We start from the raw sequence: 12,453 nt of genomic DNA on the forward strand, positions 1-12,453 counted from the left end.
TGTTGCACTTGTTTGGGATTCCTGGTGGTACTCACTAGTGGCCATGAAACCCACTTTGGAGAAAGAGGGTGTTTAAAGGAAAGGTGTTTGGATCCTCCAGTTTGGGGCCACCAGATTTGGACAGTCCCTCCATTCCCCGCTTGTAATCACACCCCAATTTGCAATTGAATCTAGGTTATGTGCAAGTTCCCTGTGAAAGCACAAAAATGCATATCACTCATTCCCTCCCCTCCAGGAGCCAGACACCCACATCTATGCAATCACCACAAAGCAGGCACAAGAGTTTCCCAAGAGGAATTTAGATGACATGTGAAGAAGCATCTGGCAAAGAGAAAGTCACCTCTGATGGGGGAGTCCCTGGTGAGCTTGGGGGAGGAACAGCCATCCAGTTGGTTCCTCGGGGATATTTAAAATCTGGGGGGAGGATGGGCAGGCAGGCTGGGAGGTGACGACCTTGCACTTTATCCAGGTGGACATTCCACAGCGTTAGTTTTGTGGTGCGTTTGCAGGTGGGAGTAACATCTGGCAACAGCAGTGAGGGCACGGTAGGGGGTCAGGCCCGGGGAAAGGAGACCCAGGCCCCTGAATCAGGGGCAGGCCTGACACAGGGTCCTGGCAGGACCCCAAGAAAGGCAAGACTCCAGAGATGGTATGGAGATAGACGGGCAGGAATTGCCGCCTCCCACATGGTACAGGGGGAGGAGTCCGAGTGACTCAGGCTTCCATCCCTGGATTGGGAAGAATGGTGATGCCATTATTAGAAACCAGTGCATCGGAGGAGGAGAGGGCTGTGGGGGAGGTGTCCATAGAGAGCTATTTATGGTCATCTCGAAAGTGATTTCCCTGCCAGCCGTCTGTGTTCGGTTTTTCTCCCCATATGCTGCTTGTAGCACTGTCAACCTGAGCAGTTACTTCCCACTCTAACATTTGCCATAGCTCTCCACTGCCTAATACAATAAAATCCAAATAGCTTGTAAGGTTTCTTAGCTTCTACCTCCCTCACCACCTGTCTCTTCTACTATTTGCTCTCTCCAAGAACCCTAAATTCAGTCATTCCCCTGAATAGTTCCTGCCTCTGAGCCTTTGCACTGTCCCTTCCTTTTATCAAGTGGACTCTTTCCACTCCCCATGGCCAGACCTGACTCCTTGGTGTCCAAGCCCAAGCCCGCCTTCTACAGCCGGCACTGGGGGTGAGGATGGGGAAAGGGGCACAGCATTCATTTATACGTGAGTGACTGTGTCAGGTAAACAACTCACCAGACCCCCCCACCACTGAAAGAGACAAAACACTACTCTGATTTTAACTTCGTAAAATAAATCTATAGACAGTAATGGGCAGGGTCCAGAAACAAATTTGGAAGGTTCTACAATACTGTTTAATTTCATGAAATTTTCTCTCCGCTTGCTTAAGTGAATCCTAAACATTCCTAAGAAAACTAGAAATCCAAAGTTGGAGCAATGGGAAAATGATTGAAAGGCCCCATTACCTAACAGTTTCTCCCCGATGTTGGAGTCATTTGTTATGATTGTCTCATTACCTGAGCAAGTCACTTCAGTTCTCTGAGCCTCAGTTTCTTCATCTGCAAATGGGGAGAGTAACACTACGTCGTAGTCGTTATTAGGATTCAATAAATTCATGCAGATACAATGCTTAGAATGGTGCGTGGCACATGCTGAGAGACCTGCTGGTGGTGGCGTTCAGATGATCTGTTCACTCACATCCTCTCCACACCAGCTTACTGAGCTCCTAGGACATGCCAGGTGTGAGCCTGGGATGGGCAAGAAGGCACAGTCCATTCCCGAGAGGACGGTAGTCCACTGGGTGTGTTGGGGAGAATAATGTATAATCAAGTCATTTCAAAATACAGCGGTTGTGGGTGGAGGGCGTGTTGGTCAGTACAGTCTCTTTGGAGGGCAGTTCACTAGCATCCGTCCTATGATAAAATGTACATGCCTTGGGACCCAGCTAGTCCACTTTGAGGGACTCTCCCCACAGAGGTACCAGACTGTGACGAGACAGAAGGACAAGGTCCACTGCAGCACTGCCTGTAACGGGGAGGAATTAGGAACGACCTAAGTGTCCACTGTCAGTTGTATTAATGAAATAGGACTATATTTGCTGATGTAGAAAAATGTGCTGTGATCTATTACGTGAAAAGAGAAGGTTGCGGAGAAATAGCTCATCTTACTATGCATCCGTACATATGAAAAACTATATATGAGAAATTGAAGGCATATAAATCAAAGCGTGTATGGAGGGTAGGATTATGAGAGACTCTCAATTTCTACTTTATACAGTTCTGTGGGATTTGAGACTATTATGTAACAAGCATCTATTACGTTTGTAACCAGGAAAAGAACAATGTAGATAGGTAATTGTAAAACCAATCGCCACGGTAACTTATGTGCTGTCCAGAGTGTCCCAGGACCATTCCTTTCCATTGAGGCTTTTGCTCTAGCATTGTTTCTGTCCTCTGGGGAAGTGAAGGGTTAAAGGGCTGTTGGAGGGGAAGAGGAAGTGAGGTCAGGGAAAGAAGGGTGAGGGGCCCCTGGGTGAACCTGGCTGCAGCAGCGGACTGTGACACCAGCTGCGAGCAGCTGTCCCCAGGTGCTCCACGGGGGGCCGCTGGGCTGGACAAAGGAGGATGGGAAGACATCCAAACATGATGTAAAATTAGGTGGCGATTAGAAGAAGGTGGTGTGACTTAGAGCAGTGATTCTCAAAGTGTGGCCTTGGACCCCGGAGCAGGTGGGGCCGGGCAGGGGTATGTACTCAGGAGGTCGAAACTATTTTCATAATAATATTAGGAAGTCACTTGCCTTTCTCACTGTGTTAACATTTGCGAAAACAACTCCCCACCTTTAAAAAAACAGTCTATTCATGGGATATTCTTAATAAAGCAATAAAAATTAATAATTTTATTAAATCTGAGCTCTTGGGTATACATCTTTCTAATATCCTATATAATCAAAATGGAAAGTAGAAATAAAGACCTTATAAGGTGGTCGTCTCCTAGGAAAGCATACAGGCTTATTTGAGTTGTGAGCTGAAGCTTTTTTCATAGAACGCCAATTTAAATGGAAAGAAGAGCTGAAAAAGAAACCATAGTTATTCAGACTTGATTATTTGGCAGATATTTTTTCTAAAAAAAAAAAAAAGATCGACATGAGCCAGTCACTGCAAGGAAATAACTGATGGTATTTGTTGCCAATAATAAAATTCGAGGTTTCAAGAGAAAACTAATGTTTTTAAAAATTTGTGTATACCACCCTGAGCTTGAAAGGGTCCCAATTCTTAACATTGTTTCTAATGAGATTAGTCGTATTAGCCAATGTGGGTCCTTTTCACATTGTATAATGAAATGAGTCACCTTTTGGGAGAGCTGATGTGCTGCGTGGGTAAAGCATCCATTCAAGAACGGATTTGAATGTGATAGAATAAGAAAGGCACATTGATGTTGTGTCAGATTCCACATTACAATTATCCTTTGAGATGCTATCAATAGTACATTTTGTTACAGAAAAAGAATAGCCTGGGTTGGGGTACACCCAGTCTCAGTGACCAGGAAGCCGAGACCAGGCAATGGCGTGCTGGTGAGAGCCACCCTGAAGCCCAGAAAAAAAAGGCCACCTGGGCCTCCCCCCAGCTCAGCCCATGCAGGTCAGATGCCCTTGGGCTTGTGGTGCCCGCTGTACCCAAATGCACCCCCGGGCCCAAACCATGGTGCAGGCTGGTACGTGGATACGTCCCAGGATGACCTGAGGTGGCCCTGTGGACGGGAGCTGGCTCAGAATCTTTTCCTGGAAGCTAACACATATGAGAATGATCCAGGATTAGAAACGTTTCCCCCAAAGGGAAACTATTCCTGGATGGGCATAATAACCATATACAAAGATAAACTGCCAAATTACAAAGAAAAGATTAAGATATTTTGTGAGAAGCATTTGCACTTGGCTGTAAAATTTGCTTCATCTTGGATGGCAGTGGTACTTTGATGTGAGAGATAAAGAGAAGTGGGACCGGATTTTCATGGAGAAAGGTGACATGGTAATGCTTCCTGCAGGAATGTGTCACTGCTTTACAGTGACAGCCGTGTGGCTGTTTGTGGGAAAACCAGTGTGGACCGCATAAAACCAGCCAGCTTCTTCCATCCTCAAGGACAGCACATGAGATGTTTGGCACAGACCAGCATAGCTTACGCTCCCTGGGAGCTAACACACTCCTTCTAAAGATCCTCAACGTGATAACTGAGCAGAAAATCAATCGTTTTCTCTTTGCCTTTGTTTTATAGACTTGAAGCCAGATTACTTGACCAGAATATTTTTTTTGATGAAAGGCGCTATAAAGCTGGTTTTTACATGGAAACAACTGCAAATGTGGACAAATCATTTTCTCCAACTCAATCCCGATCAGTCGTTCAACTTTAACCCAAATGAAAGTTTCATCTCCTGAAATGTGAGTACTTACATGCTCTATTGACATGATTCTCACTTTCAGCCAGATATCAGTTAATGCCTTGCGTGCCTTATGAGAAGATTGAGGTATAGAAATATATTGGGTCTTTGTCCCAGTTCCTGGTACAGAGCTCCCCAAAATCCTTGGAATTCCCTGAGTGGTAGGAGGGTCCTTTGTTATTCATAGGCAGTTCTTTTTTGAGCATCATTTCCACTGGGACAGAAGTTCCTGTGCTCACGAACCTTCTGGACCTTTATGTACCTCCAGAAGGAATGTATCTGCCAAGAAGGACTCCATCATTAGGTTTGAGTTAAACATTTTTAACAGGAATACTACATAGAGTGCGTCATTCCCATCGGATTGCATTAGGAAACCCCTGATGTCAGTTTTCCCTATTTCAGTTATGCCTAACTAGGTTCGGAGACTCTCTTCTTGAAAGTGATTTTCTGTTTCACTGCCCTAGGTCTATATACTATGTCTTCTCTGGCACCGTTGACTCTTCCTTTGTGGTCCAATATGTGGTGAAATGTGTAAGTTCCACGTGTTCTTGAAAACAACAAAATTTAGCTCCATAATTGTCAGATGCAGAGTTGGACATCTGCCCTCCATATCATGCCTGTCAATTGTGCCTTTCAAACCTCCACTCTTGAATTGTTTCTATAAGCTTGATCTATTAGTTTCTGAGAAACGTGATAAGAAGTCCCGATGTGCTTGTGGACATGTTTCTCTTTGTCATTCTATCCCTTTTGAAGCTACGTTGTGAAGTGTTAGGTTCACGTCTATTATGTTTTTCTCGTGAATTATTCCCATAAAACGTGCTGCTTTGTGCTTTAAGATTTATTTTGTAGTACACTGTGACACCAGTTTTATTTTGGTTGGTATTTGCCTGATACATATTTTTTCAGGCCTTTCACTTCCATTTTTTTCTGGCGTCACCATGTTTTACGTGTATCCACAGGGAGCTGAATTTTGTTTTGGTAACACGCTTTGCAAGGCAGCTCTGCTCACCACTATCCCACCAACGCTGCACGGCTTATAACATACTTTGAAAGTATCTGTCTTCTAAGACTCATTTAAATGATCACATTTATAGGGATTACTGAACATTATTTATTTATTTCTATATTTCATTTTGCATTTTTCTATTTGCCATGTTTTCCTTTGACTTTTTTTCCAGTTTTATTGCGGTATCATTGGCATGCAATATAAATTTAAGGCGTTCCGCGTAATGGTTTGACTTACTCTTGCTTCTTTTCCCATCCTTTTTATTTTTCTATTGGATCAGTCAAGATGCCTTTCATCTTCGCCGCCTCCCCACCCCCGCTTTTACTGGTTTCGAAATTGTACACTCTGTTCCTACTTTTTTAGAAAATAAATTCTTAGCTTAACTCTACAAAGTTTAAAGCTCAGCGTTTTCTTTATCCTTCTTAAAAATATGAGAACCTTAAATGATTTCTCTCCAATGTCTCCGCGCCTATCTTCCATGTTATTATCCCCTAGTATTTTAGTTTCACTGGGTTTTCTGACCCCCTCATTTGTTTTCAAATAGGTTTTTCAAGATGTTTGATGGTTTCTTAGCTCAGCACGGTGTCTTCCTTGCATTCCACTCCTACCTCCTAATAACTGCAGGTGTCACTGAACAGATCTTTCAACAAAAGTTTGTAAGTACTTTCTCCGTCTCAGATTAAGTTTACCCTCACTCTTTCTTTCTTTTTTTTTTCTTTTTGCTGAAGTATAATATATACATACACATATACAGAAAAGGACACAAATTATCAGTGTACAACTTATGAATGTTCACCCAGATAGGAAATGTAACTCACCAGCATCCCCCCAAAACCTCCTCAAGCTACCTCGTAGGCACAATCTTTCTAAACGTCCATAAAAATAATTGCTATCCTAACTTCTACTAACATGGACTGGTTTTGTCTGGTTTTGTTTTTCCATAAACAGAGTCACATCATATATGGACTCTGTAGTCTCACTTCTCAAAATTACGTTTGTGAAATTTATCTCTGTTTTCGCATGTAGCTATGATTTCTGAATTCTGTTGCTGTATCAAAGTCCGTTTTATGTGTCTGCTGCCATTTATGTATCTGTTCTACTATTGATGGACGTTTGGGTTGTTTCCAGCTTGGGGCTATTGCTAGTGATACTTCTGTGAATGTTCCTGTGCTTGTCTTTTGCTGCACACACGTGTGAAATTCTGTCGGAGGATCCCTAGGAGGGAATCACTGGTTGTAGGGTACATACGGAAGCGTTCAGCTTTAACAGACACTGCCAAACAGTTTTCCAAGTGATTGTCTACTTTATATCCGACAGGCGATTATCTGAGAGTTTCAGTTTCTCTGCACTGGGCTGGCATTTGGCACTGTCCTTCTTTTCGATTTTAGTGGTTCTTGCAGGTGGATAGTGGTATCTGATGATGGTTTTAAAATGCGTTTCCCTGGAGACGAATGAAATTGAGTTCCTTTTCACGTGCTTATCATCCATTTGAATATTCACTTTGGTGAAGTGCCTGTTTCAAGTCTTCTGCCTATTTTTCCCATTGGATCGTCAGCCTGTTCGTGATGTGTGGGAGTTTGATATACATTCTGATATGAGTCCCCTTTATGGATGTATGTATTACAGCTTCTCTCAGTGGCTTGCCTTCTCATTCTTTTCTTTAATTGAGGTATAATTTGACAAAACATTATATTAGTTTCAGGTGTCCATGTCAGTATTTGTTTATGTCATTCTCTTAATATGTCTTTTGATGCACAAATATTCCTAATTTTAATTTAGTACAATGTATTGACTTTTTATAGTTACGTTTTGTGTCCTGTTTGAGAAATCTTTTCCTACTCCAAGATTATGAAGATATTCTCCTATAGTATCTTCTTAAAGCTTTATTATTTTACCTTTAACATTAATATCTGTAATTCATTTGGAATTGATTTTTGATGCACCCTGATTTCAGATGTTAAGTGTGGAAAGCTATATGTAGCCAAGAATTGATAAAAATACAGTTATTTTTTTAACCTCTGTTTTTTACTTGATGCTTCGCAGGCATTTTTCTCTCCCATTAAATATTCTTCTTCTTGGGGTGGCCAGTTAGCTCAGTTGGTTAGAGTGTGGTGCTAATAACACCAAGGTTGCCGGTTCGATCCCTGTATCGGCCACTGTGAGCTGTGCCCTCCTTAAAAAAAAAAAAGTATATATATATATATATATATATATATATATATATACACACACACACACACACACACACACACACACACATGTATATACACACACATACACATATATATATGTGTATATATGTGTGTGTGTATGTATATATATATATTCTTCTACAAGACTCATCAGAGGCCACTGCCTGGAGCAGAGGCTCTAGAATCAGACAAGCCTAGTTAATGACTCTTACAAGCTATGTAACTTTCAACAAGTTCTTTAAACACTCTGGGCTTTAGCTTTCATGGGAGGTGCCCAGGTCTTGAACGGGGTTGGTTACACAGTTGGATCTCAATTCCAAATTAATAATTGGTTGATTTAGAAGCACTACATGAACTGAAACAGTGTGTCATTAAGTCTAGAAGAGTCTTATTTAATCATTAAAGTTCCCTGAAGATCTCCATTAGGCCACATTTTATGAATCCTATTTTATTGGACATGACTAAGAATATGCATCAAAATGAATACCCTCTGACAGCTGAAAATAAAGTCAGGCTTGGTGGCAGGAAGGAGTGGGAGATAGAACCACTTAATCCAATTCCCTTATCAGATTATCAGATTATTCTTTATCTGCAGAGCTAATGGGTATGAGATGATTCCAACCTTGTCTTAGCTGGTTGCCTAGGAGGAGAGTTGCTTATCTTCCCTGTGGCTCACTTTACCATCTGTGAAATGGGTAGAGTAACAGTTCAACACCAACCTCCTGGTAGTATTGTGAGAGTACTTAGCTGAGGGAGGGTGAGAGTATTAAGCAATCAGTAGTGGGCACCCTTATTCTCAGCCTTGGTGGGGTATTGACCAGCGAGAATTGGACCTGTGAGGCAGCTCACTCCAAATCTGGAGTGGGAAAACCCAAAGGCTGGAGTGGGGTTCGGGCCCTGTTTATGGGGGCAGATGTGAAATACTGGAACTCATAAGAAATGGCTAAAGACAAAAACCCGACATCAGTTTGCAAGTAAGGTACTGGTAAATGTTTTTAACAACCACTCTGTGGAGGGTGTGTGTGTGGTGTGTGTTGATTTTTAGCATTTGCTGATTTCTGTGGTGTACGTACTTGCACCGTGGCCAGCTTCATACTACCAATATCACATCACTGAACACAGAATTACACAGCATTTCCATTTTATAGTATTTCCACCATATAGATACAATGGATGTGAATAGCCTTGAGGAGATACCGTGTTTCCCCTAAAATAAGACCTAGCTGGACTATCAGCTCTAATGCGTCTTTTGGAGCAAAAATTAATATAAGACCCAGTATTAAATTATATCATATAAGACCCGTCTTATTTTACTATAAGACCAGGTCTTATATAATATAATATATATATATAATATATATATTATATTTTATATATATATATGTGCATATATATATATATATATATTTGTGCATATATGTGTGTGTGTGTATATATATATATATATATATATATATATTTTATAGTAAAATAAGACAGGGTCTTATATTAATTTTTGCTCCAAAAGATGCATTAGAGCTGATGGTCCAGCTAGGTCTTTTTTGGGGGGAAACATGGTACTAGTAAAATCTAGTAAAATAAATAGGAAGTGATGAGTTTTGAGTATTTTAATATCATTTTTTTAATTGTAAGTTTATATAACTTAATTCTTAATAATGACCGTGTTTAATAACTGCCTTGTAAAATTTAATGGCTGGCTCCTGAGCCTGTATACGCTGTCCCCAGCCACCACAGAATTAGTCCACGAGTCCTCTTTTTGGGCCTGTACTCCTGCACAAACAGCATTCCCGTCTAGTGCAGGGCCTGGCCCCTGGCCAAGCGCTGAGGACAGGTTCAGTGCACTTCTTCAGGACCAGTGCGCCTGCCTGTGGTAACTGTGTCCCCTCCCCCAGGACACAGCCCCGAAAATGACCTTTTCCCTCCCTGGCTCTAAGCTTTGTCATGCCCGTCCAACAGCACCTCACCCCACTTCAGGACAGGCTAGCTCAGGAATGCCGGGACACGCACTTTCGTCTTCGTGGTCAGCTATGTGCTGAACCCACGTCAGGTGCTGGGAAGGACATCCAGATGGCCCGAAGCAGAGCAGCAGCCTCGGGAAGGAGCAGCCGGCTCCTCGGCTGGCAGCCCCATGACATCTGCATTCTCGAGTGAGGAATGCCCTGGGCAGACAGACCCCACCAGTCCCAAACGCCCACTTCTCGGTGTACACTCACTCTCTCCATCGCTGCTCTAACCCTGCACTTTGCAGAAGCCGTCATAACACGGACGACTCTGTGACTGGGCGCTTGCTCTAGAATTCCCCCACTGAGGTGTCCTCAGAGCCCTGTGAAGTAGGTACCAGTCTCCCCCGCCTCTAGGGAGGGGAAATCCAGGACTCAGCGTGGTGTGCTAACGTGCCCACAGTCGCATGGGAAGGACCGGTATTTTTCCTGTCTTCCTTTACATGGTCTCCCAGTTGCACCCTTTCACACGATGCTTACTGCTAAATGTTCTCAGCAGAGACAGTAGTGGAAGCCATGGCTCTGAAACGATGGCTTAAGGAGAGAGTGTGCTGTCAGGACGGAGTAGGGGCGAGGGGGAGGGATCGTTGAGGAGACCCTGGGGGGACACCAACACCAAAGGGCCCCTGAGGAAGAGGAGACCCAGAAGGGCTGTCATAGAAAGCGTGAGACGTCCAGGGCCTGCACAGTGGGAAAGCTGCAACGTGGACAAGTAAATGAGCACCGAAAGGCGTCCCCTGGATTTAGCATCCCCGAGGCCATCCGTGACCTTGGGAGGGGCTACTTCTTTATTTCTCCTCTGGATGGTGAGGAGGCGGGAGCAGTGAAAGCAGGAACCCAGCAGCAGTGGGTTGAGGGAAGGCTGGGAGTCCACCAGGGCCGACTTCTCTTTCAAGAAGGAGAAAGCAGGAGGGAGACGCTAAATGGAAGGAGGGGTTAGGGATTTGGGTTTTCGGGTGGGTTTTCTTGTTTTGTTTGAAGCTGGGAATATCCTTAGTAAATGTCTGTGCTGAGGGAAAGGAGCTGGCAGAGGTGAGGCTGAAGATGGCAGTGAGAGAGGAGGGTGATGGGGAGAGGTGGCTGAGACCACACTGAGGGGTCCACACTGCAGGTGAGCACATTCACCCTCCTCTCCTGGGGAGGAGGGAGCTGCACTGGATGGTTGCTGCCTGGTGCTGTCTGTTTCCTCAGGTCAGGAGGAGGCGGAGAGTGAAGGGGATGAACAATTGGGGGCACTGAGGAGAGTAGTGGGGTCTGTAACATCCAGTTTAGGAGAACAGGACGAAGGGGTTGTCGAGAGATGCAGCTGAAGTAGGAAGTAATACATGAGAGGGGGACAGTCCCCTCAGATGGCATTGCCCCAGCAGCTGTGTCTTAAGACTCCTTTGTGGATGCTGGTTTTCTCTGTAGCCATTAAGTTCATCCATCACCTCCTTTTCTTACTGCTTTTCCCACCAGGAGGTGACACTCTCTCCAAGTTCGAAGGACAGCTCCCCAGGGCCCCCCCAAAAAACTGCATTAGGGTGTGTCTGGATTTCTTCCCAGCCTATGTGGTTACAAGGAGATGTCGGCTGTCTGCAACCTGGAAAAGGGCTCTCGCCACATGGGCCAGCGCCTTGAACCTGGACGTCCCAGCCTCCAGAACTGTGAGAAACACGTCTGTTGTTTAAGCTCTCTGTGCGTGGTCATTTGTAATAGCAGCCCGAGCTGACTCAAACAGCACGCAGAGTAGCTCCATCTGCAGAATGAGGAAGTTAGTCGTTTTGCCCAGAACAGAGCAGGACTTCTAGCTCCAGGTCAGCGATTTTTCCACTGCGTCACGAGGTGTACCACAGGTGCCATGGTCTCCTGTGGTCTTTCCTTACTTGGTCAAACAGAAAATACGACCTTGGGATGGGCCTCCCTGCACTCGGCCTAGATGTAGGAATTCATTGCAAGCTTTGGCCCTTTTCCTTTGAACCTGATTTTACCGCTTCAATAATTTAGACCAGAGTTTCTCGAGGAGGCAGATAGGTTTTCTCTCTGATCTATGGCGTAGTGTGAACATAGACGCCTCCTAGAAAGAGTTCAGTGGTCAATTAGCCAGGTCTGCCGAGAGCAAGGCAGTGGGAGAGTCAACCCTGTGCGTTAAATACTTGCCCAAGCTGGTAAGAGTTAAGGCAGGTGACAGACATAAGGATGGGCTTTGCGGAAAAGCTTGGAAAGGGACGAGATGAAACATTCTACAGAAGCCTTGGTTTTTCCGTCTCCTCGCTGAGTAGTTTAGCGTGCTATGGCTGCTGGTTGAGAATGTTTATGCCTATTTGGGGGAGTCAAGACAGGGGGTACCAGAAGGGAGAAGAACAAATAGCTGTCAAATTCAGGGCACAGTGCGCAGGGCAGTTACCAAGATTTCTGAGCAAGGCTGCCTCTTGGCATCCAGACCTGAAGAGTTCGGGAAGCCAAGGGCCTGTCGAAATAGCCTGGCAGCAGCAATGCTGAGTTGTCTTCCTGCCAGAGGCAGGCACAGGACGTACCAAATGTGGCCTGGTCCTTTGCTCTGGGTACAAATGGATTTAGAGTCTGTGGGGCCTGAAGCTTACACAGTTAGGTTGGCTGATCAGGGGAATGCAAAATGAGGTACTGAGCCTTGGAAGGGACCGATGCAAGTGAGGGTCCCTGAAGCTTAAGCTTCAGAAAGGGGTCTGCGTGGAGAAGAGAATGAAATAGGATGAGGGGAATAGAGCACAAAGCCAAGGGGAGACTACCCTAGATTGGAGTACTCAGGGGAGGTTGACTTCTGAGCTGCCAACCAAATGAC

The 12,453-nt window shown here is 44.5% G+C and overlaps 1 protein-coding gene across 12 annotated transcripts in view; it reads left to right on the forward strand.

Annotated features, from left to right (window-relative positions):
- The window catches only part of SEMA4B (semaphorin 4B), a 74,280-nt gene that overhangs the window by 1,680 nt on the left and 60,147 nt on the right, over positions 1–12,453 (forward strand). For 2 of the 12 annotated variants that reach the window (XM_074317705.1, XM_019718022.2), the window contains exons 2-3: positions 4,293–4,456; positions 6,006–6,117. In XM_074317705.1, the coding sequence (XP_074173806.1) occupies positions 4,434–4,456; positions 6,006–6,117 (135 nt within the window). In that variant the 5' untranslated portion in view covers positions 4,293–4,433. Of the gene's footprint in view, positions 1–235; positions 361–2,732; positions 2,750–4,292; positions 4,457–4,919; positions 4,987–6,005; positions 6,118–11,111; positions 11,300–12,453 lie in introns of those variants that run through there. The other 10 variants (XM_019718025.2, XM_074317711.1, XM_019718024.2 and 7 more) reach the window with 9 other exon arrangements.

The sequence above is a fragment of the Rhinolophus sinicus genome, linkage group LG13 (genome assembly GCF_036562045.2).
Source record: "Rhinolophus sinicus isolate RSC01 linkage group LG13, ASM3656204v1, whole genome shotgun sequence".
Lineage (NCBI taxonomy): Eukaryota > Metazoa > Chordata > Mammalia > Chiroptera > Rhinolophidae > Rhinolophus > Rhinolophus sinicus.